General features: G+C 40.8%; 1 protein-coding gene across 2 annotated transcripts in view; it reads right to left on the reverse strand.

The window, feature by feature from the left end:
* Window positions 1-5,546: 5,546 nt before the first annotated feature.
* LOC148013591 (putative 2-carboxy-D-arabinitol-1-phosphatase) overlaps window positions 5,547-25,499 on the reverse strand; it is an 86,008-nt gene continuing 66,055 nt past the window's right edge. For both annotated transcript variants that reach the window (XM_087668249.1, XM_087668248.1), the window contains exon 7: window positions 5,547-5,931. In XM_087668249.1, coding sequence (XP_087524375.1) covers window positions 5,808-5,931 — 124 coding nt within the window. In that variant the 3' untranslated portion in view covers window positions 5,547-5,807. The remainder of the gene's footprint in view (window positions 5,932-25,499) is intronic.

Consider the following 25,499-nt stretch of genomic DNA (forward strand, 5'->3'; position numbering starts at 1 on the left):
TATTGACCTAGATTGTACACTTGAAAGGATGTTAGCCATGAGAAGGAATTCTAGAGTATACAATGACACTAGAGTTTCTTAGCTCCAACCCACCTATGGAAAGGTTGTAAGAATGGATGGGATGGAGAAAAAGTATGATGGATGCATATGGACCAAAAAATGAAAAATTAAATATCATGTGGGGGACATGGAATGCCACAAGATAAATTTTCCATGCTACACCACCAACAACAAATACAACAGTACTTTCTTCAAGGGTTTGCTATTAAAGAATATTTTCCCACAGTATTTTGCCAAGGACAACAATAGTACTATTGTATGACATTATTGCTGAAAGCTAGGCTTTTGCAAAAATACATGCAACATATTGTTTACTATATCATGCTGTAGATGCCAAAATGATAAGATTAGTGGTTCACATTGGTGAGCACTCTCATGCAATGTAGCTTGGCACGACCAAGTTAATGATATTAAAAACAAAGAAGATGGTCTCAAACATATTTATAATTGACATGTTCACAAGGCCATGAAAGGTGCAAATGAGTGTGGCAAAGGATCTTGTGTGATCTCATTAACGGCCCAAAGATGAGTCGCAAATGGTAACCTTGTGTGGGATTATGAGATCATCAATTTTCAAGATGATTTGGTCCCACTTGTAGAGAATCAAAGGTAGACTTCCATTTTTGGCCAGTCATGCATATTCTCTATATTGAACGTTGTGTCTATTCTAAACTCTAGTGCAATCATACAACAAGACAAGAAGCCTTATATGCTAGTAGGTGATGCCTATGTATGAAAAATGTCTACACTCTTCAATGTAAGTCACTTCCTCTGCAAGAGTCTACCCAAGGATAAATACTTTGTGTTCAAAATGTCTACAAAGGGCCTAACTTCTAGTGTGGACCTTGTGAATTGCATCAAAAGGACTAGCAAAAAAGACTTGTACAATGCATGGATGCAATTTGATCACACCCACCTAATTAATGTGACTAGAGTGTCTTGTCATGTTTATGTGCCAAGATAAGAGTATTTATTAGCCATGTCATGATGTGGGATTATTAGCCTTATTCTTGGTTGCATTTTGCTCCAATGTGCAAGGATTTATGATAATTGCCATGATCAAGATGATGGAAGAGGACACTACTAGTCGAGTATTTTTATAAGCATTGTTAAAATCTATACAATAATGCAAATATCCCTCTATTAATTTTTATGGGTTCATGGCTAATAAGGCGAGTGCAAATTGGTTGGCTATAAGAAGTGTGTTCCATGGGGGGACCTAATAACATCATGGAGAGGAGGGAGAGTTCTTTCTTATTTCATTAGAAGTAAAGTGTACACCAATATACAAGGAAGTTTGTCAAGAAGGAGAAGCAAAGGAGCATCTTCCATGTGTGAGCAATGGAGGCTAATGCAAAAGACAATGCTAGCACAAAAGCAACCTGATAAGAAAGTGGTGACAAAAAAGGCAATGTGCAAGAACCTGGCATCCCATTTATGGATATTTGATTTAGTTGGTTTAAAGTCACATTGCTCATTGGGGTAGCCTTACATATTGTGTAAGCATTGATAATACATATGTTTCCATTCATTGATATGTGCAAGTTCTGTATCATTGACTTTGATATATTTGAATGCACTTGTAGGTTGCAAGGATTGATAAAAAGATCACCTAGACACCTAGGACAAACCTCATAGAGAGCATGCATAATTTGTGGCTTGTTGGGAGGGCTTCAAGAGTAAGATCTCACTCTATGATGTATGTCTATCATAACTGGCCAAAGTTGTACTTGAGTGCATAAGATAATATGCATATATCCATGGAAAACATCTTGGTGGTGGCCCAACCATGGAAGCACTCTTACAATAGCTTGAAGTGAGAAACATTCCAAGCTTGCCATAGGTTGCATGTATGGAGAATGAAGCAATGGTGGTAGGGACTCCCAATTTTAGGAACTAGCCAACTTGTAAAGAAATAAGGAAACTGTGCAACATAAGAGGAGAAAATCTATAGATAAGACAAGAATTTGCTCTCATAAGCTAGCCAACTTGTAAAGGAATAAGGAAATTGTGCAACATAAGAGGAGAAAATGTATAGATAAGACAAGAAATTTCTCTCATAAGCTAGCCAACTTGTAAAGGAATAAGGAAACTGTGCAACATAAGAGGAGAAAATCTATAGATAAGACAAGAATTTGCTCTCATAAGCTAGCCAACTTGTAAAGGAATAAGGAAACTGTGCAACATAAGAGGAGAAAATCTATAGATAAGACAAGAATTTGCTCTCATAAGATAGGGTTTGTCATGGAAACCATGGATGGGAACAAAAATAGTACCATCACAAGATTTCATTTAATGGTATGGCTTGAAAGAATCACTCAAAAATATGCAAGTTTGTACGTGGGTTCAACTTTCATGTGTGGTGGGTGAACAAGAAAGTGTAGACAATAAGGATGGAGGAAGTTTGCACTAGAGAGTGGTGTTGAAATAGGAAGCACCAACACCACTAATAGAGGATCAACCAAGCATTGTGGGCAATACATAGGACTCCACAAGGGTGCAAACTAAAGTGTATGGAACTAATTAATAGTTGATGATTCTAGAATTAATATGACATCAATCCTTATGGATAATTTTGTGCATATGGATAGGACACCGTGTAGAGAAGGGGATATACTTGGCATCACCACATTTGTAGAGATCATTTTACCTCATTTGATTTGTCTAGCCTAGAGACACTTATGTACTAGCTGTTAATGTGCATGCAAGTCTTCTATAGTGGGCACTACAAGAGGAGTACATGAAGATGAAGTCTAGCAAAGTAGCCATTCCCAACTTTGTATGTCTATGTAATTGAGAGACATTGCATCCCATTTTATCTATGCAACACAATGATATTTTCGAAGGGGAGAGACAAGGAAGATAGATGGGCAATGATATGCATGGGGCGAAGCACAAGTGGATATAAAGCAATACATTACTTCACTTTGTGCACAACATGTTTGATACAAATTGCTTTGTATCAAACATAGTTGACACAAACATGACTTTAGTTTGTGATACAAACATCACATTAGTTTGTGCATAGCATGTTTGATACAGATTACTTTGTGCTTTCATTGTTGACAAAGGTTGTCGAATATGGAATGGAAATGCATTACGAGTCTATATGGAATAAGATTCAAAATACTTTTTGGGTGCCTTATTGTTCTCATTATATTGAATATTCGCTCAATATTAGTTGATTTAAGGTTTGCAAGATCATAGTAGTGAGACCATTCGCTTAAAAAACATTATTTACAAACCACATTTTCAACGTATCATCTCACAACCATGGATCGTAGGCAACACTAATGCTTGTGCCATATGACAAAGCAACTAAAGAAAACTCAAAGAATAGTTAAGAGTCAACTTCTAGTAGGCCTTAACTCGCTTAAGGCAATGTCCATTTGAGATCCCGCCCCCTAAATAAAATCCTTGTTGCTATAAAAGGATGAAGTTCACAACATAGTGATCCTTTTGCGCCCTAATAAGATCCTTTATTACGATTTGCCAAAATACTTGGGCACTTTTGGATAGGTTTTTTAGATTCATGCAAGCATATTTTCTATCCCACAAGTTTGGCAAGTTCATTTGACTTTAAGGATCTATCCTACAATATCTCCCTTTCTAGTTGGATGAAGTATTTGGAATTTTTAAATATTATCTTTGGGGATCCTCTTGATGGAACATACCTTTTTAGAAGAACATTGCACTATAATCGTTAATTATTTCTTTAGGTTTCATACCACTTACTAGGATCAAAAGTACCATTTCTGTTGGCATTCTTTATGGTCTTGGGCATGTTGGACCTTCTAACTAACATCACTTACTAAGATCAAAAGTACCATTCTTTTGACATTTGTTATGGTCTTGGGCACGTTGGACCTTCTAACTAAGGTCACATTGACCATACTCTGGTTGTTTACATAATAAGCAAGCAATATCATTTTTAAGTTTATAAAGTGCCAAAAGAAATTTCACAAGAATTTATCTATTGATGAGGTTCCAAATACAAATTTGACCAAGATATTTGCTATAAATACATGCTTGTACAAGTTTACTTTTAGATTTCTATGCATGCTTACATTCCATAGTTATTTTTCCTCAAATAATATGCACACACTTGAACATGTACAAATGGGCACTTCCCCTCCAAGTATTACCCTAGAGAGTATGCTAGAGTCATGCTAGCATTTGTCCTATGCATAGATTAAGACAACTTGTAAGCCAAAGAAATAAGAGAGCTTGATCTAACCACATATTTGAGTGGCAAGTACATGTGCTTAAATGAACACACCACGTGAACATAGATATCCAAAATGATGCACCCTACAAGACTTGAATCCACAACCTCAATATTATGAGCCGAAGCAATAATTGCTAGGCCATCATCTTTGGGACTATATTCTACACTTTTACCTAAAATGTGGTTCTAATTTTATTTAAATGAAAAAATTGTCCCCAAAAAGAAAGATGGCATGTTTTGATGCTACAACATGCAAGGTAAAACCAAAATGTATACTATTTTGTGGTCATTGTGTGTACTCTTCTGATCAAGAAACTTTCTTTTAGACATAGAAATTGTATAATGAAAATAAAGGTGGCATTTAAATGGATGTTAAGAAAAGTTGTGTTCATGCACACACACATGCGTGTGGGTTTGTGTATAGCATGTATCACCCAAGTGGTAAGAGAGTCTGTCAAGAATAGGATTTGCATGCAAAGGCATAAATAGTATACTTGAAAACGACAATGGACAAGTTGTTTGATTGACAACAAGTATATTCAACATCCTCTAAATAAATTAATAAAGTATAAAAAAGTGGGAAATTATTACTATACTAGAAGGGGTAGTAGCCTAATTCCCTACAACATATCTCATGCTCTAAGAACCAATTCCCTACAACATACCATGATAGACGGCCATAATGTGTTGCAATACTTTAATGGCACCTCTAGAGCTCAACATGGTAATCTACCTAGGCTCATGGATCCTCTAGCTAATGGCTTGAAATAGAGCTTCACTACAATGGGAGGTGCTGGAAACTCTGCTCGAATGGTCTCATGTGGCACTGAGGGTAAAAAACAAATCATCTTGGAGATCAAAGATTTGAGACCTCTCCAACAATTAAGTAGTGATCATGGCGTTGTATACTTCATAGCTCAGGTGATTTATATATAAAAAAACCATCCTTTTGTGCAAGATCCATAAAAATGAGCACAATGAACATACTCCATTTATGCAAATTCGGCACACCTTCCTCCTATTGGTCTATTTGTGCTGAATATCTCATGGAAAACTAGCTCCTTATGCTAGTAAAAGTGATGCCTAAGCATACATATCAGCATGTCACCTCTATTTGTTTGCCTCTGAGTGATTAGCAACTCTATTATAACCCATCTAGATGTGTAAAAGACCATGATCTTTATTTAAGAGAAAGTATGTGCATGGTAGGAACAATCCCAAGAGAACACACTAAATCAAGCAAAAACATTTGAACATCTTTAAAGAATCAAACTGTATGAAACTAATGAATTAGAATTTATAATGCTACAGCTTGAAGGGATGGACTTTAGATAAGATGGCACCTACCACTTCAGCTACAGATAGTAGGTTGCACATATAAGTTGTATGCACGTTGCAGAAGTATAGAGTACAATTTTTTTGGTTTTTCCAAGTAGGGTAAGTCTCTGGTCTTGAATGTGACAAATAAAGTTACAAAGCTTAATTATGTACAACAGTGGTCCATTCCACTTGCAACTATTCAATAGTATACCTCATCTACAAAGAGATGTGATGTCATGTTAAGATTTTGTAACAACGGATGTCCTTTCTCATTCACAGTGAAGGTTGATATTCCTCCATTGTTGATATCAATTGCTCGAAACCTGCACATATTGTTGAAACGATGGTTGTTCTTAAGGAATCATCACCTTGTCCTCTTTTCTTACCCCCATTTCAAATACAGAAAATCATAAAAGACTAAAGTCTATGAATGTCCTTCGAAACTAAAAATGGAGGTGAAAGATTATCATAATTACTTGGATGTGACGAGGTTGAAAAACCAACAACAGCCAAAAATGAACAACTTTACAAATGCCAGTTTAAGCTTTTCTTAGTATGGAACCTCACAAGCTACAAAATCTTGCCTAGCAGGTAACTCAAACTCTGAACAGTAAAGACTTTTTGAAGAACTCTTGATATATTGAACCAGCCACAATATCATTGCATATTGTCTCGAAGGCTTGTTGACATTGAACAAACATAGAAGGAAGTACACTGACCACCATACATTTCCAAAGAGGACCAATACTCAACAGGGAGTTATAAGCCCAAAACCTCTTAACAGCCAAGGTAGTTGCAGAAGTTTCAGGAAATTTTGGAGTCGAGAACGAAAGTTTTGATCTAATCCAAGAATAGGCAAAATGGGAACCAGAAATGTCATTTGAAGCTATATGTATATATCTGTAGTATAACTTACTGCATGCATGTAGTTATGTCTGTCATATAAAAAAACTGCAATATATTGCACCCACAAATTTAGCTGCCAGCTGTCAGTAAGAGTTAAGAGTTACTACCATCTCCATAGTTTGTATGGCTCAATACACAGTCTCTCATTAAGACAGGCTGCAATGACAAGAAATACATTGCAGACAAAGACACTACAAAGGAGATACAGCAAGAGTGAAAGGAGCAGAGGCAAGATAAAAGCATGAAAGAAGCAAATTGAAGGCCGGAAACATAGGTAATAAAAGTAGAATTTAAGCCAAAATAGAGGTTGAAAAACTTAAGAAACACACAGGTGTTGGACAGAAATGGAACTCCCCCCCAAAAGATGATAGGAAATGGTCTGCAGACAGAGATAGTTGAAGGGAGATAAAGTAAGAGTGGGAGGAGGCTGCAAAAACACTGGAAATTGAAGTTGGAAATGAAGACTGACCAACTGATGGAATTGCCTATTTCAATGATGTCATGGCAGTAGATTGGATAACCATGGACAATCTGGATTGTTTTGAACCATGCGGTCTTTCTCTAGTGTCTCATGAGAAAAAGTCCAAGTAATCCAATCTACATAGTTGCATTGAAGGGCATTTTCCAAGTCTTGGGAAACATGTTTTGGATCTCCTTTTGCCCCCAGTTTTCAGCTTTGTTAGAATTGCTTGTAACGGCATGCTTATGTACATGTTTGCCTTGCTTGTTCAACCTTTAAAAATCACCCGAAATTAACTAAAGACTATTGTTGAGAAGCCACTTCTTCAGTTCACACACTTCATTTAGGGTTTTGCACTGACAGCCCCAAAAAGGCCTGGTGTCCACATTTTGACCACTTTTTCAATGGGGGCCCACACAATGGTGCACCACCCTAGACAGCTTATGCCTATAAATAGCTAATCACTTCATTCCACCACTCTCTCTTCAATCATTCTTCACCACCTTCTTCAATCACCACCACCACTTCCCTTCTCTCACCAGCCCCTTCCACTGCCCTCACACCCCTGCATGACATTGTGGTTTATGGCTTGTGGCTGCCTTCACTCTTCCTCTTTTGCTTCAAGCGCCACATTTCTATTGAGGTAAAAATGCATTAGCTTTACTTAAACAGCCCCAAAACATGCTTGATTAACGAAGAAACCTTGTTTATTTAAAAGAAACGCGATCCTAGAGAGTTTCTGTGTCCCATAAGTACAAACCCACTTGCGAGGGCCCAAATTTTCTATAAATACGTTTGCTACACTCCATTCAACCCTTAATTTCGTTTTTGCAGATTTCAGGTGTTTCAGTTTGCTGCTCACACCCCATTCGTGGGGGACATCTCAGCTGAAGCTGTCCATTGCTGTCTACATCAGTTGGCACCTGATTTTAAGCCCTCTTCATGCAGTTTGGAGCTGATTCCAGCTAGGCGACTGCTGTTTCTCCGCAGACCTGCCACCGTACAGCCTCCCACGTCATCATAGCCCTGAGTTTGCTTCTTGCAAGCTGTCGCCTAGCTGTCGTGCCTGTCGACTAGCGGTTTTCTCTCTCCTGCAAGCTGTCCTGCCTGCGTTTTTACTCTTTCTCTCTCCTACAGGTTGTCCTGCCTACGTTTTTAGTCTTTCTCTCTCCTACAGGCCTGCTTTTTAGTCTTCTCTCTCCTCACTACCGTCTGCATCAGATCTAGCTTCTCATTGTTGCGTTTGCTGGTATTGGACATCCAGAGGCTGCCTTGCTGTGATTCGGGATCCGTTCAGAGTACAGTACACTCTCCAGCTCATTATCCCTACCCTGATCCTTGAAATACAGGAGTTTGAGGTACAATATTCATTCACTGCATAGTGTGTTTGCTGCATGAGCATCGTATATTCAGTAGTCATATCACTTTATTCATTCAGTGTGTTCATTATCTCTGAGTTACCCTAACCCTAACTGTGTTCTTTTATCAGTCTGTGCTTTGTCGTACGGTTTCTGTGTTAGGGCATTTATTTACATGGTATCAGAGCCTGGTACTCTCTGAGAAACCTAGGCCTTTGATCTGAAAGCTCTACACAAGAAGCAAGAACAACAGTAGGTTCAAATGACTTCGAACACAACAACACCGATTCAATCTCCAAAACCAACTATGCCGAGAACCGAGCGAGAGTGGGCCGATCAGCTTGCTCCACAAAGTTCTAACATGGTGGAAGACACTTCTGATTATACATAAGAAAAACTAGGCAAGCTAGCCACTGAAGAATACAAACTCATCATAGCTATAAACGCCTCGAACAACGTAGTATGCTTAACAATTATGATATTCGCTTGTTTTCGAGATTTAATATAAAAGAGAATGAACACTTAAAGCAGAAAATGAAAATTACTCACAAAATTACAGCCATGAAAATGTAAAAGTAATGGAGACAAGATTGAGGATTGAAGATGGGCAACCCCCCCCCCCCTGAAGGAATATATTTCTGCTCAACCCAAGTCCCTTAGGGAAGAGCTCAGTGACAATCAACCTGAGAGTGAGGAGAAGTAATTCTCACTCTCACAAGATCATGCAAAGATGTACAAACACACATGCATTATCTATTATGCAATGATAAGAACTGATTTCTTTACAGTTATGAGAGAAGAAAGAGGGGAAATCAGCCTTTCTCCATCATTGAACAGTAGTACATGGATAGGGCTTGCTTCTTGTTGCTAAAATGGAAGAAAGAGCTTGAGAAGGAGGTGCTGTAATGAATTTATAAGCTTGCTGTCCTGTAAAACAGCAGTGATAGAAGAGAGAATATGGAGGAATTTGATAATGGAAAAGTGGGGAATGATGATGGGGATGGATGGGGCCAGTTTCTGGCTATCTATGGGTGCTGTACATGAGTTTACAGCAAAGAAAAATGATGCTGAATGAAGAAAAACGAGCTCTTATTTATAGGAGAGGGAAGAGCTAGTACAAAAGGGGAAAGTGGAGTAGCACAAGACAAGTGTCCAGCCACATGTCATGAGATGTGACAAGTGGTGGGACACTTGAAAACTTGTGTGACAAGTGTCTTGACACTTGTCTCTTCTCTATGGCCTTCCTTTTTGGGCTAAATACTGTCAAGAATAGAAACAACCAAATTTAGTAAGCACAGTCAGAGTACAGAACTTACTATTTTTAGAATGACATCCCTATTTTTTAGGACTAGCATTTTTAGGCTAATTCGAGCTCCTAAAATTTAGGGATCTCCTAAAATTTAGGGACCACCCCAATATGGGTGTCATATGAAAGCTTTTTCCGTGTACATCGCAAAAACGGTATCAAAATCTTCATGCGACTTTCCTATGCAAAGAAATGTGCATTTCAAGCTTTTAGCCCACACATGCACATTATACAAGCATTTCATGATCATGCCATCTTGTTGATTGTAACTGTCTGTTCTAGTGGATCTAGCCCACACTTCAAGGCATCAATCTTTTCTGTGTGCGAGTCTAACCCTGATATGCGTGAGTTCTGGTCACAGGCGCTCAATTGGGCCATATAGGTGGAAGTGTGAACTATCTTTTCTCTAGCCCACCGCGTGGGTCCACCATAACCTGTGACCACTCATCAGTGGCCAGCTCCAATGCACTTTTCTTTACATCTAATTAGTGCAAAGGAAATAAATTTAATAAATCATTATATAGACAAATTAATGAAAAAGGATACAAATTATGTTTCTATAGAGTTGTGACAGCCCTCTGGCTTTTATTCAACTGTCCTCAGTTGAAAAGCTTCTTGATATGGCTGAAGAATGTTTGGGTAATCCTTCATGAATTTTTCATCTACCCACTGTGCATCTGTTGTGGGTAGATTCTTGAATTTTAGTAAGAATTTTCGTGTCACAAGGTCACTTCTCGTGGTTCGATCCTTGTGAAACAAAATCTATTCAAGTTCCAAGAGTTGCTCTGTTTCTTCAACTTCTGGGGGATCTTCAGTAATGGGTTCCTTTGGTTCTGGTCCTATGTAAGGTTTTAGCAAACTTACATGAAAAACATTGTGTATTTTCCAATGAGCAGGAAGCTCAAGTCGATAAGAAACTTCATTTATGTTCTCAATCACTTTAAAGAGTCCAAAGTATCTACTAGAGAGCTTTGGAAAAGATGAATTTTGATCGGAACCTTGTTTGAGCCTGCTTTTATCAAACGTTAGCAAGACATATTGACCTTTTTCAAAAGCCAAAGGTCTTCTTCCTTTATCTCCTTGCTTCTTTTGTCGCTCTTAGGCAACTTTAATAGTGGCTCGAACTTGATCCATTGCGGTTTTTAAATCTAAAGCAAACTCATCAGCAGCAAAAATCTTATCTTTAGTGCGAATAATTGGAGGAGGAATCACTTTACCCTGTACTATTTCATTTGGAGCTTTCCCTGTGGATGAGTGCACTGTATCTCACTCACCTCTGTTTGGCCGTCAGTTTGAGGATGAAAAGCTGAGGAAAACTTTAAAGTGGTTCCCAAATTCTCAAATAAAGCACGCCAAAAGTTACTTGTGAATTTGGAGTCTCTATCTGAAATGATCTCAGAAGGCATACCATGTAATCTGAAGATATGTTGAATGAAAAGTCTTGCAGCTTGTGCCGATTTCAATGTTTTATGACATGGAATAAAATGTGATTGTTTGCTGAATCTATCAATTATGACCCAAATCATATCATGACCTTGAGGTGTTCTTGGAATACCTGAGATGAAATCCATTGTGATAGATTCCCATGGATCTTTGGGTACTGGAAGAGGTTGCAACAATCCTGGAATCTTCTGTCTATCATACTTGGATTTTTGGCATACCAGACAAGCCTCAATGAAGTTATGTGTATCTCTTCGTAATGTTGGCCAATAAAAGTAGCGCTCAATTGCACTTAGGGTGGCTGCCCTCCCTCTATGCCCTGCATAAGGGGGTTCATGACTTTCTTTAAGCACCTTTTGTCGAACAGGAAGAGTGACACAAAGGCGATTGTTCATGAGAAGGTAACCGTCTTTGATGGAATAATCTGGATGAGAACCTCCTTGCTGTAAATTTGACCAAATTGCTGCAAAATCAGTATCTTCATCATAAGTATTCTTCATCGTTTGAAAATCTTCATGATGAGCCACTGTAATAGTTGCAATGCGAGGCACTCTAGAAAGTGCATCAGCAACTACATTTTGTTTCCCTGGAGTGTACATAATTTGAAAATGAAACATAGACAAGAAATTTTCCCATCTTGCATGTTTCTCCTGCAAATGCTTTTGAGTCTTGAAATACTTCAAGCTTTGATTATCAGTTTTAATAAGGAATTCATTGCCTAAAAGATAATGTTTTCATATCTTTAAAGCACGAACCACTGCTAAGAGCTCCTTTTCATAAATGTCATACCTTTTCTCCACATCATTTAGACGGCGGCTTTCAAAGGCTACGGCATGGCCTTCTTGATTTAGCACTGCATCAATATAATCACCGCAAGCATCTACTTCCACCACAAATGGTTTTACCAGATCTAGAATGATAAGAACAGGTCCAGAAGTAAGAGCTGTTTTCAGCCTTGTGAAGGCTGCCTTCTCTTTTTCCTTCCATTGGAAAGAGATCTTCTTCTTTGTAAGGTCATGAAGTGGAGAAGCCATATGTGCAAAATGCTTGATGAAGCGGCGATAATAAGAGCATAAGCCAAGAAACGATCGCACCTCATGTACATCATGAAGATGAGGCAATTCTTGGGTCATCCTGGTCTTTTCAGGATCCATCTGAATCCCTTCAGAAGAGATGACATACCCAAGGTAATTTATTTTATGCATGAAAAATTCACTCTTTTTACCATTTACCAAGAGTTGATTTTGTTGAAGTAATTGTAGAACAATTTCCAAGTGTTGATGATGCTCCTCTTCATTCTTGCTAAAGACAAGAATATCATCAAAAAAAGTACCAACATATTGTCGATGCTCTCTAAAGATGCACTCCATCATTCGATTAAAGGTGCCTGGTGCATTGGTTAATCCGAAAAGAACCACCGAGAATTCATAAAGACCGTATGAAGTGCAGAAAGCAGTTTTGTGTACATCTTGTGGTATTACCCTAATTTGATGATAACCACTCTTTAGATCAATGCGGCTGAAAACCTTTGAGCCTCCTAGACGATCCAAAATGTTGTCAATTCTGGGAACAGGAAACCGATTCTTCACAGTGGTTTTGTTGAGGGCTCGATAATCAATGCACATCCTGAATGTGCCATCTTTCTTTTGAACAAGAAGAACCGGTGAACAAAATGGTGAGCTACTTGGCCTAATTAGCCCACGGTTGAGTAGGTCTTTGACTTGCTTTCTGATTTCTTCTTGTTGAGGACGGCTCACACGGTATGGTGCTATATTAGGAGGAGAACTGCCCGGGATAATATCAATATGATGGTCTTCTGGCCTTTCTAGAAAAGCTGATAAGGAAGATCTTCCGAAAAACAATCTTTATACTTTTCCAAGAGCTGAAGTCGCTCTTGGTTTTCAGCATTCATATTATCTTTTACATCAGTGGCATAAAGCAAACAACATTGAACACAATCCTTAATTGCTCTAGAGACTTGCATATGGCTTACCATAGGTATGGTGTCTCTAGAAACTCGGGCTTGGATCTCATACTTCTTGCCTTTGTTGGTGAGTTCTACCTTCTTTTTCTGAGAGAAGATGGTTGAATCTACTCTATGATTCCAGGGCATGCCAAGAATCACATCGCAACCATCAAGGTCTCCGATACAAAAGGTATCTTCGTCACTATAGCCTTGAATTTGAAACTTGAGCTTGCCAATGTAAGGTGTCACAGTCTTCAATGTGTCACCTTCATCAGCATTTAAAGCTTGGCGAACTTCTGCCGGAGTGTCCATCTCTTCATTCTTTAATCCAAGCTCTTTAGCTAATTGCAAGGAAATGATATTTTCATTCGTCCCAAGATCCATCAAGAATAGTGCTTGCTTACCTTGCAACTGTCCCCAAGCTTTTAATAATTTGCGCGTCTCTGGAGTGTGAGTTGTGTTTGCAACTACATCACTGATAGCATTGATTTTCACTGGCGACTTAGGCTGCTTGTCAGAAACCTTGCTTTGTCCCTTGTTTGGACATTGCTTCGCTATGTGGCTTGTTTGTCCACATTTAAAGCACTTCCCTTCTTTCATGAAGCGTTGCTTTTCTTCTTCGGAAAGTTGCTTTGCTTGTGGGTATAGATTGGAGCGAAATTGAGGAGCATTAGGAGGTGCATAGGGCTTCATCTTCTTTTGATTTGATGGCTGCTTTTGCCGCTGTTTTTGTCCTTCATTTGGGGCTGAATACTCCTCATCATCAACTACTCTCTTCTTATCATTCTTTTGGAATGATTTGTTGCCATTGTGCTCCATTTCCCATGTCTCAGCATGGTCAATGAGTTCCCTGAGACTAAAACAATGATAATGATTAAGAGCAGTACGAAGTTTAAAATGCAAACCTCCTTGAAACTTCCTAAGCTTTTCCGAACTGCTGATCTTCTTGAAATGTTGGAGCTTCAAAAGTAACTCCCAAAATCTCTTGGTATAGTCACCAAGTGACTCATTTTTCCTTTGCTTTGTCATTTTTACATCTCTTTTGAAATGAACAGGAAGAAATTGTCTTTGTATCATGCGAACAAAGGACCGCCATGATTTTGGGGCAGCATGATTATATTCCAACCCCGTCCACCAATTATGGGCTAAGTTGGTTAAATGTAAAGCTGCAAACTTAATCTTTTCTTTTTCTTTATACTTGTCACGACCATACAAAATTTGAAATTGACGAATAAACTTCAGAAGAAGATCAGGATTTCGGGAACCATCATACATACTGAACTTCATCTTCTTTTCAAGTTGAGATAGTGACTTAGTCTTCTTCTTCTTCTTATGCCTTCGTCCATGCCCAGATCTTGAGGTTGAAGATGATGAAGTGATTTATGGGGATAAAGATGGAGACGAGGGTGAAGAATGTCGACGCCTTTGACGATTATGAGGTCTTCCACGAGAAGGGTGTGACTCTTCGTCACTAGGAGAGGGTCCATCAAAGTAGGCGCCAAATGACTTTGAAGAAGAGGATGAGCTTCGACGCGATCTCTTTCTTTGTCTTGAAGTAGAATGGGACTGCATCTTAGAAGTATTTGGACTTCTTGATCGGCTCCTTTCATTGATATGGCTTTGTCTCCTTGAAGCAGATGGGCTTCTTTCCTTAAATTCTTTGGGATTCTCAACCTTTTCTAGTTTCAGAAGTTGGTCACGACTTTGCTGATTCTCCTCTCTAAGACTTTGAATGGCTTGAAGGATAGCACTCGACTGATCCATTGAGACTCTTAAGAAAAAAATATGCTCAAGCACTCAATGCAAGGCTGAAAACAAACAAACTTATAATTATAAGCACTATCAGTGTTGGGGTGAGGACCGAGCCAAAGCTCTGATACCACTGTAAACGCCCCGAACAACGTAGTATGCTTAACAATTATGATATTCGCTTGTTTTCGAGATTTAATATAAAAGAGAATGAACACTTAAAGCTGAAAATGAAAATTACTCACAAAATTACAACCATGAAAATGTAAAAATAATGGAGACAAGATTGAGGGTTGAAGATGGGCAACCCCCCTCGAAGGAATGTATTTCTACTCAATCCAAGTCCCTTAGGGAAGAGCTCAGTTACAATCAACCTGAGAGTGAGGAGAAGTAATTCTCACTCTCACAAGATCATGCAAAGATGTACAAACACACATGCATTATCTATTATGCAATGATAAGAACTGATTTCTTTACAGTTATGAGAGAAGAAAGAGGGGAAATCAGCCTTTCTCCATCGTTGAGCAGTAGTACATGGATAGGGCTTGCTTCTTGTTGCTAAAATGGAAGAAAGAGCTTGAGAAGGAGGTGCTGTAATGAATTTTCAGGCTTGCTGTCCTGTAAAACAGCAGTGATAGAAGAGAGAATATGGAGGAATTTGATAATGGAAAAGTGGGGGATGATGATGGGGATGGATGGGGCCAGTTTCTGGCTATCTATGGGTGCTGTACATGAGTTTACAGCAAAGAAAAATGATACTGAATGAAGAAAAACGAGCTCTTATTTATAGGAGAGGGAAGAGCTAGTACAAAAGGGAAGTGGAGTAGCACAAGACAAGTGTCCAGCCACATGTCATGAGATGTGACAAGTGGTGGGACACTTGGAAACTTGTGTAACAAGTGTCTTGACACTTGTCTCTTCTCTATGGCCTTCCTTTTTGGGCTGAATATTGTCAAGAATAGAAACAACCAAATTTAGTAAGCACAGTCAGAGTACAGAACTTACTATTTTTAGAATGATATTCCTATTATTTTAGGACTAGCATTTTTAGGCTAATTCGAGGCTCTTAAAATTTAGGGACCTCCTAAAATTTAGGAACCCCCCCAATATGGGTGTCATATGAAAGCTTTTTCCGTGTACATCGCAAAAACGGTATCAGAATCTTCATGTGACTTTCCTATGCAAAGAAATGTGCATTTCAAGCTTTCAGTCCACACATGCACATTATACAAGCATTTCATGATCATGCCATCTTGTTGATTGTAATTGTCTGTTCTGGTGGATCTAGCCCACACTTCAAGGCATCAATCTTTTCTGTGTGCGAGTCTAACCCTGATATGCGTGAGTTCTGGTCACAGGCGCTCAATCGGGCCATATAGGTGGAAGTGTGAACTATCTTTTCTCTAACCCACCGCGTGGGTCCACCATAACCTGTGACCACTCATCAGTGGCCAGCTTCAATGCACTTTTCTTTACATCTAATTAGTGTAAAGAAAATAAATTTAATAAATCATTATATAGACAAATTAATGAAAAAGGATACAAATTCTGTTTCTATAGAGTTGTGATAATAGCTTATAGATGGAAGAAGATTGAGGAGCTTGATCAAAGGATTGCCTTTCAAGAAAAGCTTTTAAATGAAGGTATGCATGAATTTCTCTCTTCAGATATTACGGGTAAATCTAATGATGTTGCAGGGCCGTCGAGACCTCCATTAGGGATAGGCCCCTCTCTTAGAGAACAAGACTTGGAGTATGCTCCTTTCTTTCATCCTCTTCCGTCCACTCCGGTACAAGGTACTTTAGATGTTTCTTCTTTTTTTTACCTCTTTTGCTTTGCAATATTCTAGTAGAGATCACGTGGAAGAAAGAGTCCAATTTATCGACTACGGAAAAGGTCCTCTTGAGGACCAATTCTTCTATATTAATAGATGTCGTGGGGATTATAAAAAAAAGCTAGGTACCTCTTCTTCTAACCTTCTTTCTTTTCTGTCTACTTCACAAAATCAGAATGAATTTGGTGTTCCTTTTTCTTCATTGCATGGTGCATCATCATCTTCACATTTTCATTTCCAATCTTTAAATGATAAAAATAAACAAAATGTATCTGCACCTCACACACCATATTTTCAAAACCCACCCATCCCACAATATTCTTCCACTGCTTCTCCACTTCCATTCACACCATTTACATTTCCATTTCAAACACCTCATGTCGCACCGCACATCACACCGGGGGATTATGGAAACACAGACACATCCTTTAGGACCTCATGCTTCCCTCAGCCCGATGGTGTTTCACCTACTTTTTCACACACATTTTCGAGATCATTGCAGCCTGGGTATCCCTCCCAGTCTCTCCTAAGTGTGGATCAGTTGACTCCACAATTTATCTCCATGGGTTTACCTAGTGGATCTTCTAGTCATATTGCTATGCCCCAGCCTCACTTTGGACAGGGCTTCCGTATCCCAATGCCTCCATCTACACCGGCACCTAATAGAAACATTCATGTTCCAATGCCCCCGCCTCAATTGACACTAATTGGACACTCACAGCCTACTTCTGCCTATTCATCTCTAACCTCTCCTTCTACCTATCAAACATATCCACCTCCACCATCCTACCCTTCACATCCATCTTACCCCACCTACCCAACACTTCATGGTTCTAGCTCATCTTCTGCCGAGCATGCATTTAATGACAAAACTCGTTTTAACGGGTCAAACTTTACCGCTTGGTCGAACTTGATAAGACATATCCTTGACTCCCACAACCTATGGGATCTTATCCAGGGGTTGGAACCCCAACCCGATCCCGCACTTGTTCCATACGAGGTTGTCTGCTCATGGAAGGCTAGGAATACCTCTACTATTGTCGAGCTAATGCAGCGCTTATTGTCCGAGTTTCATTCTCAGCTTCAACATTTTGACTTAGCATCTGAGCGATGGGTACACTTGACTAACCGCTATGCTGTTCGGGACGCACCTCAAGGCAGCGGCTCGAGACAGGACCCATCGTATCAATCTTGACCATGAGCTCCAATTGTTCAAAATCACTGACCGGGACGACTTGAAAGTCAAGTTGGCTGAGGCGTCTTCTTGTTGAATTCTCCACTATAGGGACTCCCAAGTCCTTTGACGATCAAATCACATTGTTCCTAAATAAACTCCCCAGGAAATATTTCAATTTTGTGGAAGCTATAGTTTTAAAGCTTACCATGACTACAGACTTTTTATGAGACGTCTGTGCATGTTTACCATTATACAATGATCACAATGCTCACAATCAACATAACCAAGACAAGACAAGTAACCCAAACGACAGAGCACTTTCATTCCAGGTAGTTTCATGTGTCCCAAGCGGTCATGCCACAAAGAAACACTTGGCTGCTCGGTCACAGCAACAACATGATCACTCACACTAGATACATGGAGAGGATACAAAGTATCACTTTTACAACCTCTGGCAATCACTCTAGATCTCTTACAGAACTTTCATTTTCCATCACCAAAAGTAGTATAAAAACCATCATCATCCAACTGCCGTGTGCTAATCGATCTCTTCTTGAGTTGAGGTGCATACCATACATGCTAAAGTGTGAAGACAGAGCCATGCTGAAACTACAATTGCCCATTGCCAATACCTGCAATGTCACATGCATAGTTGTCCCCAAGATGGACAACACCATGTCGACCCTTGTATAGGTAGAGAACCACTCACGATGAGAAGTGACATGAAAGGAAGCACCTGAATTAAGAATCCAAGCATGCATATCATCATCTATATCTGCAAGTAAAGCATGTGTACCAAAGTGTGAAGAGACCAAAAGTACATCATTCCCATTGTCACTGTCATGAGTGACTGCATTCACCTCTTCAATTTGACACTGCTCTTGTCGGGTTGTTGACCCTCTTTCTTCTCTTCCTTGATATCATCTATCTTCTTGTCCTTTCCTTTCTCTTTCTTCCATTTGTAGCAATCATGTTTTAAAGAGTGTCGGTTGTTGCGTTACGCACGGTTGTTTGATCAGTTTCATATGAATTCCTCTTTAGAGGGAACTCTTGTTGCTCATTCTCAGAAAGGGCAACAAGGAAAGGGAAAACAAAACCAAACCTCCACTCAAAATCAAAATCAAAATCAAAAGCAAAATCAAAAGCAAAAGCAAAAGCAGAAGTAAAATCAATCCGAGGAATCACAAGGAACATCCCAATCTCTCAAACCTGGGTAGCAGAATGTACCTAAAAAGAATAGGTATTGTCAACATTGTCAAAAGGTTGGCCATTTTGACGACAAGTATCGATCAAAGGTAAGAGATACAACACCAAAATCTAAGTCACCGACCCTCACCCCCCAGTCGGGCAACCCCCAACAAGGGAGGCAGGGTGATGGCAAGGGGTAGTTTAAAGGTCGGACTCGTACTGCCACTGCTCAGCCATCTCAGTCGACAATATTCTCAACTCCAAAGGGCTTGTCTAACTGGTCTATAGAGGCCCACATCGTCTCCATAGAGACATCCGATGCCAGTCTCGTCCACATATTTGAGTTGCCTCCTGACGAGATTACCGCAAAGGCCCACTTGTCACAGCCGAGTACTTCATCTTCTGTTTGAATTGTGAACAGTGGAGCTACACATCATATGACCCCTATAGCGGACATTTTCCATTCCTGAGCCCCTACAATCCGACGGGTCCCCCGTAGGAAACAACTCCTCGATCAAGATTCAGGTTCAAGGTTGCATCATTTTTTCCACTGACAAGGATCTGGATCTGGCTTCGCTGGACAATGTATATCATGTCTCTCAGCTTGGGGTGAACTTATTATCTGTTCAGCAGATTTGTCGGTTGGGGCGAGCAGTCTTCTTTACAATGATCAGAGTCAAGGTCCTTGACTCTCTGACTGGTTTAGTGATTGCTCGTGGTGAGACACAACCTAATGGCCTATACCACATGATACATTTTCTGACCGAGCCGACAGCTGAGGGCTCCGTGTTCCATAGCTTCTAGGCCTTAGCCACATCTCAGGAGCCTAAACAATGAGCGCCTTTGGCATTTTCGCTTAGGGCATCTTGGTTATGACTCTCTTTATGAGTTGTCAAGCCGTGAGCTAGTTAAGGGCCTTCCGTGCCTGAAGCTAGCTCGAGATGTCTGTAAAGCATGTCAGCTCGGGAAGCAGCACCATAACCCATGCCCTTAGCAAACCTCACATCCTGCTGAGTTACCTCTAAGATTGATTCATGTTGATCTTTGTGGGTCGACATCCACTGCCACCTTGAACTGCACGCTGTACTTCTTTTTGATAGTGAATGATCATTCCAGATACATGTGGGTGTACTTTCTCAAGCATAAGTTAGATGCTTTCACATATTTTTCTGATTGGGTGCTGCTAGTTCATAACCAGACTAGTCCTCGTGTTGGTTGCATAAGGAGTGATAGCGGTGGTGAGTTCATCTCCCACGAGTTTTCCAAGTTTCTACAGAAGCATAGCATCTCCCACCACCTTACCTCTACCAACTCCCCTTCTCAGAATGGAGTCGTAGAGCGTAGGAACCAGATAGTCATGGAAATGGCACACTCTATGCTGTTCGCAGGAGAGCTCCCTGAGCGCCTTTGGGTCGAGGTTGTTAACACTTTGGTGTACATCCTCAACTGGTGCCCACCGACTGCGCCTCTTCCTCAAAAGACCCCGTATAAGGCATTTTTTGGCTTGCGGCCTGTTATTTTCCACTTCAGAGTCTTTGGATATCGTGTTACACACACACGCCTGATGACAAGATAGGAAAGCTCACTCCCCGAGCTAATCTCCTTATTTTTGTGGGATATTCCTCTGAAGCGAAAGCCTATCGTTTGTTTGATTCTCGGAGAAACCAAGTGATCGTTAGGCGTGATGTCGTCTTTGACGAGAGGGATATCGTGCAATCCTCTGCACACCAGATTCCGATCGGATTCCTTCTTCCACATCATTAGAGATTGTACCTACTAAGCCTGGTCTACTTCCCGCTCCTGACCTTTCCGCAGATTTTTCCACTCCCAGGCCCCCTCCTCGAGACCTGTTACCTCGTTGGTACCAACAAAGCATGCGGGATTCGGGGATCCTACCATTGGATTCCACTCCGGAGGGACCTAGAAGATCTGTCCGGCTTACTCCTTATGCATCAGTTGTGTCACTGTTTACAACTAATTATATAGCGCATTCTTAGCCGGATACACGGCAGGAGGCTCTTCGGAACCCTCAATGGTGAGAGGCCATGGAGGAGGTAGAGAGTATTGACCGAAATGAAACTTGGACATTGATGGATCGTCCAAGCCACAAGAAAGTCATTGGGACAAAGTGGATTTTTAGCACCAAGCTAAAAGTTGATGGGACTTTAGACAAGTACAAGGCTCGCCTTGTCGTGCAAGGGTTTCGATAGAAGCATGGCATTAATTATAAAGAGAGCTTTGCCCCTACTGCGTGGTTGACTTCCTTTTGGTTGCTACTCGCGCTAGCCGCTCACCACGGTTGGCCGATACATCAGATGGATGTCAAGAGTACCTTCCTGAATGGTTTCTTGGAGGAGGAAGTCTATGTGGAGCAGCCACTAGGATTTCCTTCAGGAAACCCTAGGAATGGTATTCCACTTGCATAAAGCTCTTTATGGGCTGAAGCAAGCGCCGCGGTCTTGGTTCCATAGGATGGATGAGTTCTTGCAAACTCATGGATACCATTCTACCCCGTATGGCCCGAACTTATATGTTTGATCTACAGCAGAGGGGGTTAGCTATATCTTGCTATACGTTGATGACTTACTCATCACAGGCTCAGATTCTACTGCCATAGTGGAAATCAAGGCTAAGCTTAAAGCTACATTTGAGATAACAGACCTTGGTTTGTTGTCTTATTTCTTGGGGATGGAGGTAGTTCGTTCTGGGGGCTGTATTTTTGTGTCACAACAGAAGTACGCACTTCAGCTCGTGGAACAGTACACTCCAGATCAGACATGGCCAGCGCCCACACCTCTAGATCCTATTGTCCACTTGTCGAAGGATATCCTAGGATAGCCCTTCGATGATACCTATCGTTCTGTTGTAGGAAAACTTCTTTGGTTAATTCACAATAGGCCAGATTTAGCTTACTCAATTAGCATACTCAGTCAATATTTCACAGCACCTAGAATGTCACATTGGATTGCATGCCTTTGTGTGTTGCGTTATTTGCGGTGTACTTATTCTTATGGCTTGACATATAGTTCTGGTTTATGTTTGTAGGGGTACACTGATTCTGATTGGACAGGAGATCCTAATACCCGATGTTCCCATGACAGCTACCTCTTTACCTTGGGCACGGCTCCCATTTCTTGGTCCAGCCATAAGCAAGGGACGGTGGTGGCTTCCACGGCTGAGGCTGAGTACCGGGCTCTCTTCGATGGCACCACCGAGACCATCTATCTGAGGAGTTTATTGGCGGCGCTTCACTTTCCATGTGACTCTCCCACAGTTGTCTACTGCAACAGCCAAAGTGCCATTGCCCTTGCGGGCAATCCAATCATCACACCACAGACATGGCATGTGGGAGTCCACTTCAACTTTTCCAGAGAGCACGTTGAGCTAGGCACTATTCGCCTAGAGTTTGTGCCAGCATCAAATAATTTTGCAAATGTCTTGACCAAAGCGGTCAACCGGCCGGTTCTTTGGTACCTACTACCTAGGATTGGCTTGGGTACACCCTCTCCTATTTCTTTAGCTTGACGAGGAGAAGGTGCTTCCCTCTTGCTTTCCCTTCCAGTTTGAGAGGGGGCAGCTTCTACTCTTGATAGTGACAGTGATGATGCTTACAGTTTTTTTTAGACATTACATTCATTTATTCTTTTGTATTATATTATGGACAATTGTAACTTTATCCGCACTGTCAAGATGACATGATTGTAAAAGAGTACTTGGACAAGTGAACACTTCCCTTGCGAAGGGCACTGTCCCAGTGGCACTATTGCATAGCATATTGCATGGGCATGATAGCTTGCATCTCTCTTTGCACTACCCCATGCACTGGCATTCTATTCATGTAAACATGTATCTATGTGCATTTATTTCTTTTCAGTCATTTAAAGTGGTCGACTCTAGGATCCATCATATTCGTGGCATTGCGCATGGCAATTTCCAAGGTAGTCTTTCCCAACTTGCTTGCTTGATTCGCTTGTCTTGCTTGCTTGACATATTTGCTATACACACACGTCATTTTCTTTGTCACCAAAACCCAGTAACGGTAGGGATAGTATACTTGTTTTGTAAAGATCTTGGTCTAACCATCCCTTATCACTCTCCTGTTTGTAGCACGGATACTCAATAGAACGAAAACTAATTTGAACCCCTCACTTAATGCTTAATCTATCAAATCTAAAAAGCCCTCAAAACAAAACAAAACAAAAAAAGTCCATAGCTGATTCCATCCGCTTTTATAGGGCTTGGTAGGCCATTGGGCAGCCGATGTGCAACCTTTGTCCAATGCCAATAGGCCACTGGGCAGCCAATGCGCACCCTTTGTCCGATACTGTCATTGCTTTTTGTGTGGGATGCCTTGGGGTAAAAGATAAACCAAGAAAGCGCTTGGTTAGCCTCTATTCTTGTGGCACCATTGTTGGGCTTGAGAGGGAATGTTGAGCTAAAAATGCATTAGCTTTACTTAGACAGTCCCAAAACATGCTTAATTAATGAAGAAACCTTGTTTATTTAAAAGAAACGCGATCCTAGAGAGTTTCTGTGTCCCATAAGCACAAACCCACTTGCGAGGGCCCAAACTTTCTATAAATACGTATGCTGCTCTCCATTTAGGCCTTAATCTCGTTTTTGCAGATTTCAAGCGTTTCAACTTACTACCAACACCCTGTTCGCGGAGGACATCTCAACCGAAGCTGTCCATTGCTATCTACATCAATTGGCGCCGCCTGATTTCCAGCCTTCTTCACGCAGTTTGGAGCTGATTCCAATCAGGCGACTGTTGTTCCTGCACAGACCTGCTGCCGTACAGCCTGCCACATCATCACAGCCCTGAGTTTGCTTCCTACAGGCTGTCACCCAACTGTCCTGCCTATCGACTCCCAATTTTCTTTCTCCTGCAAGCTGTCCTGCCTGCATTTTTAGTCTTCCTCTCTCCTGCATGCTGTCCTGCCTACGTTTTTAGTCTTTCTCTCTCCTACTACTTGCGTTTTTAGTCTCTCTCTCTCTTGCAGACTGTCCTGCCTAGGTTTTTAGTCTTTCTCCTGCAGCTTGCGTTTTTAGTATTTCTCTCACCTCACTGCCATCTACATCAGATCCAGCTTCTCACTACTGCGTTTGCTGGTGTTCGACATCCGGAGGCTGCCTTGCTGCGATTCGGGATCCGTTTAGAGTATGACACACTCTCCAGCTCATTACCCCTGCCGTGATCCTTGAGATACAGGAGTTCAAGGTATAGTATTCATTCACTGCATAGTGTGTTTGCTGCATGAGCATCGTATATTCAGTAGTCATATCACTTCATTCATTCACTATGTTCATTGTCTCTGAGTTACCCTAACCCTAACTGTGTTCTTTTATCAGTCTGTGCTTTGTCGTATGATTTCTATTTATGTTTCTGTGTTAGGACATTTCTTTACAGTTTAATCATCAAGCCTTGCGTTTGGAGCAACTTCCACCTGGAGTCACCATCATCTGCTTGGCATCAATACTCTGCTTGGCGTCAATACCCTTCTCTATCACGCTCCACCTTCACCTACGTTTTTCAACCTAGAGGTCTTCTCCTTGCCTAGCATCATCATCTCCAACTTTGGCGTCAGCATCCTAGCCTCTAGCAACAATTTACATCACCAATCATCAATGGTTTCATCACTCATCTATCACAGGGACTATTGGGACTTACATTTTTACAGCTTGGCTCCTCCATCACTTGGTCATTCATTTATCACAGGGGCTGCTCGGGCCTGCGTTTTTACAGCATGGCTCCTCCTCCATCACCTAGCGTCACTCGTCTATCACAGAGGTTGCTGGGAATTGCATTTTTGCAGCCGGCTAATCTTCCATCATCTGGCATCATCATTATCCAGCTAGCGTCAGCATCTGGGCTGCTCTCCTTGCATTTGACAACTCCAACACTCTAGGATTTGCATTTTGCTGCCTAGGTCACTCTCTGACATTAGAGGACCGTGATTTGATCCCTCAGCAATTAGTGATCATCTTCCATATTTCCAACGGCATTAGAGGACTACGGTTCGCTCCCTCAATAGTTGTCCTTCATCTTCTAGTGATTACTTTGATAGCCTACTACTCGAAGGACTACATTTTGCTCCCTTCACTATGTAGATTCCCCATAGGTGTTGCCGCTTAATTTAGACAGGACGGTGTACCCTGGATAGAAGATTAATGTACTGAATGAGATGCAAGTGCCAATGCAGGAGACCTTTCCACTTAGCAAGGTGTCTTTGCACCCCAATTGCGGAATAAAAAACAAAAGCATTCCGAGTTATCCAATCATACCAACAGCCCCAACAACAGAGGAAATGAAAAAGAATCTTCATATATGGTTGTGTTGCTGGGTCAAGCAAAGACCCAATCAAAGGGATGCAGTGACATGCCAGCCACAACTCTCCAAATATTAGACAAGAGAGTCTAGATTTTCCATGCCAAGGGGTACGAAAGAAAATAATGGTGAAAAGATTCCACTGGCGATACAAAAAAAGCAATTGCCATTGGAAATTC

The sequence above is a fragment of the Lygodium microphyllum genome, chromosome 26 (assembly GCF_053477565.2).
Source record: "Lygodium microphyllum isolate KBCC chromosome 26, Lygodium_microphyllum_v1.1.10, whole genome shotgun sequence".
Classification (NCBI taxonomy): Eukaryota; Viridiplantae; Streptophyta; class Polypodiopsida; order Schizaeales; family Lygodiaceae; genus Lygodium; species Lygodium microphyllum.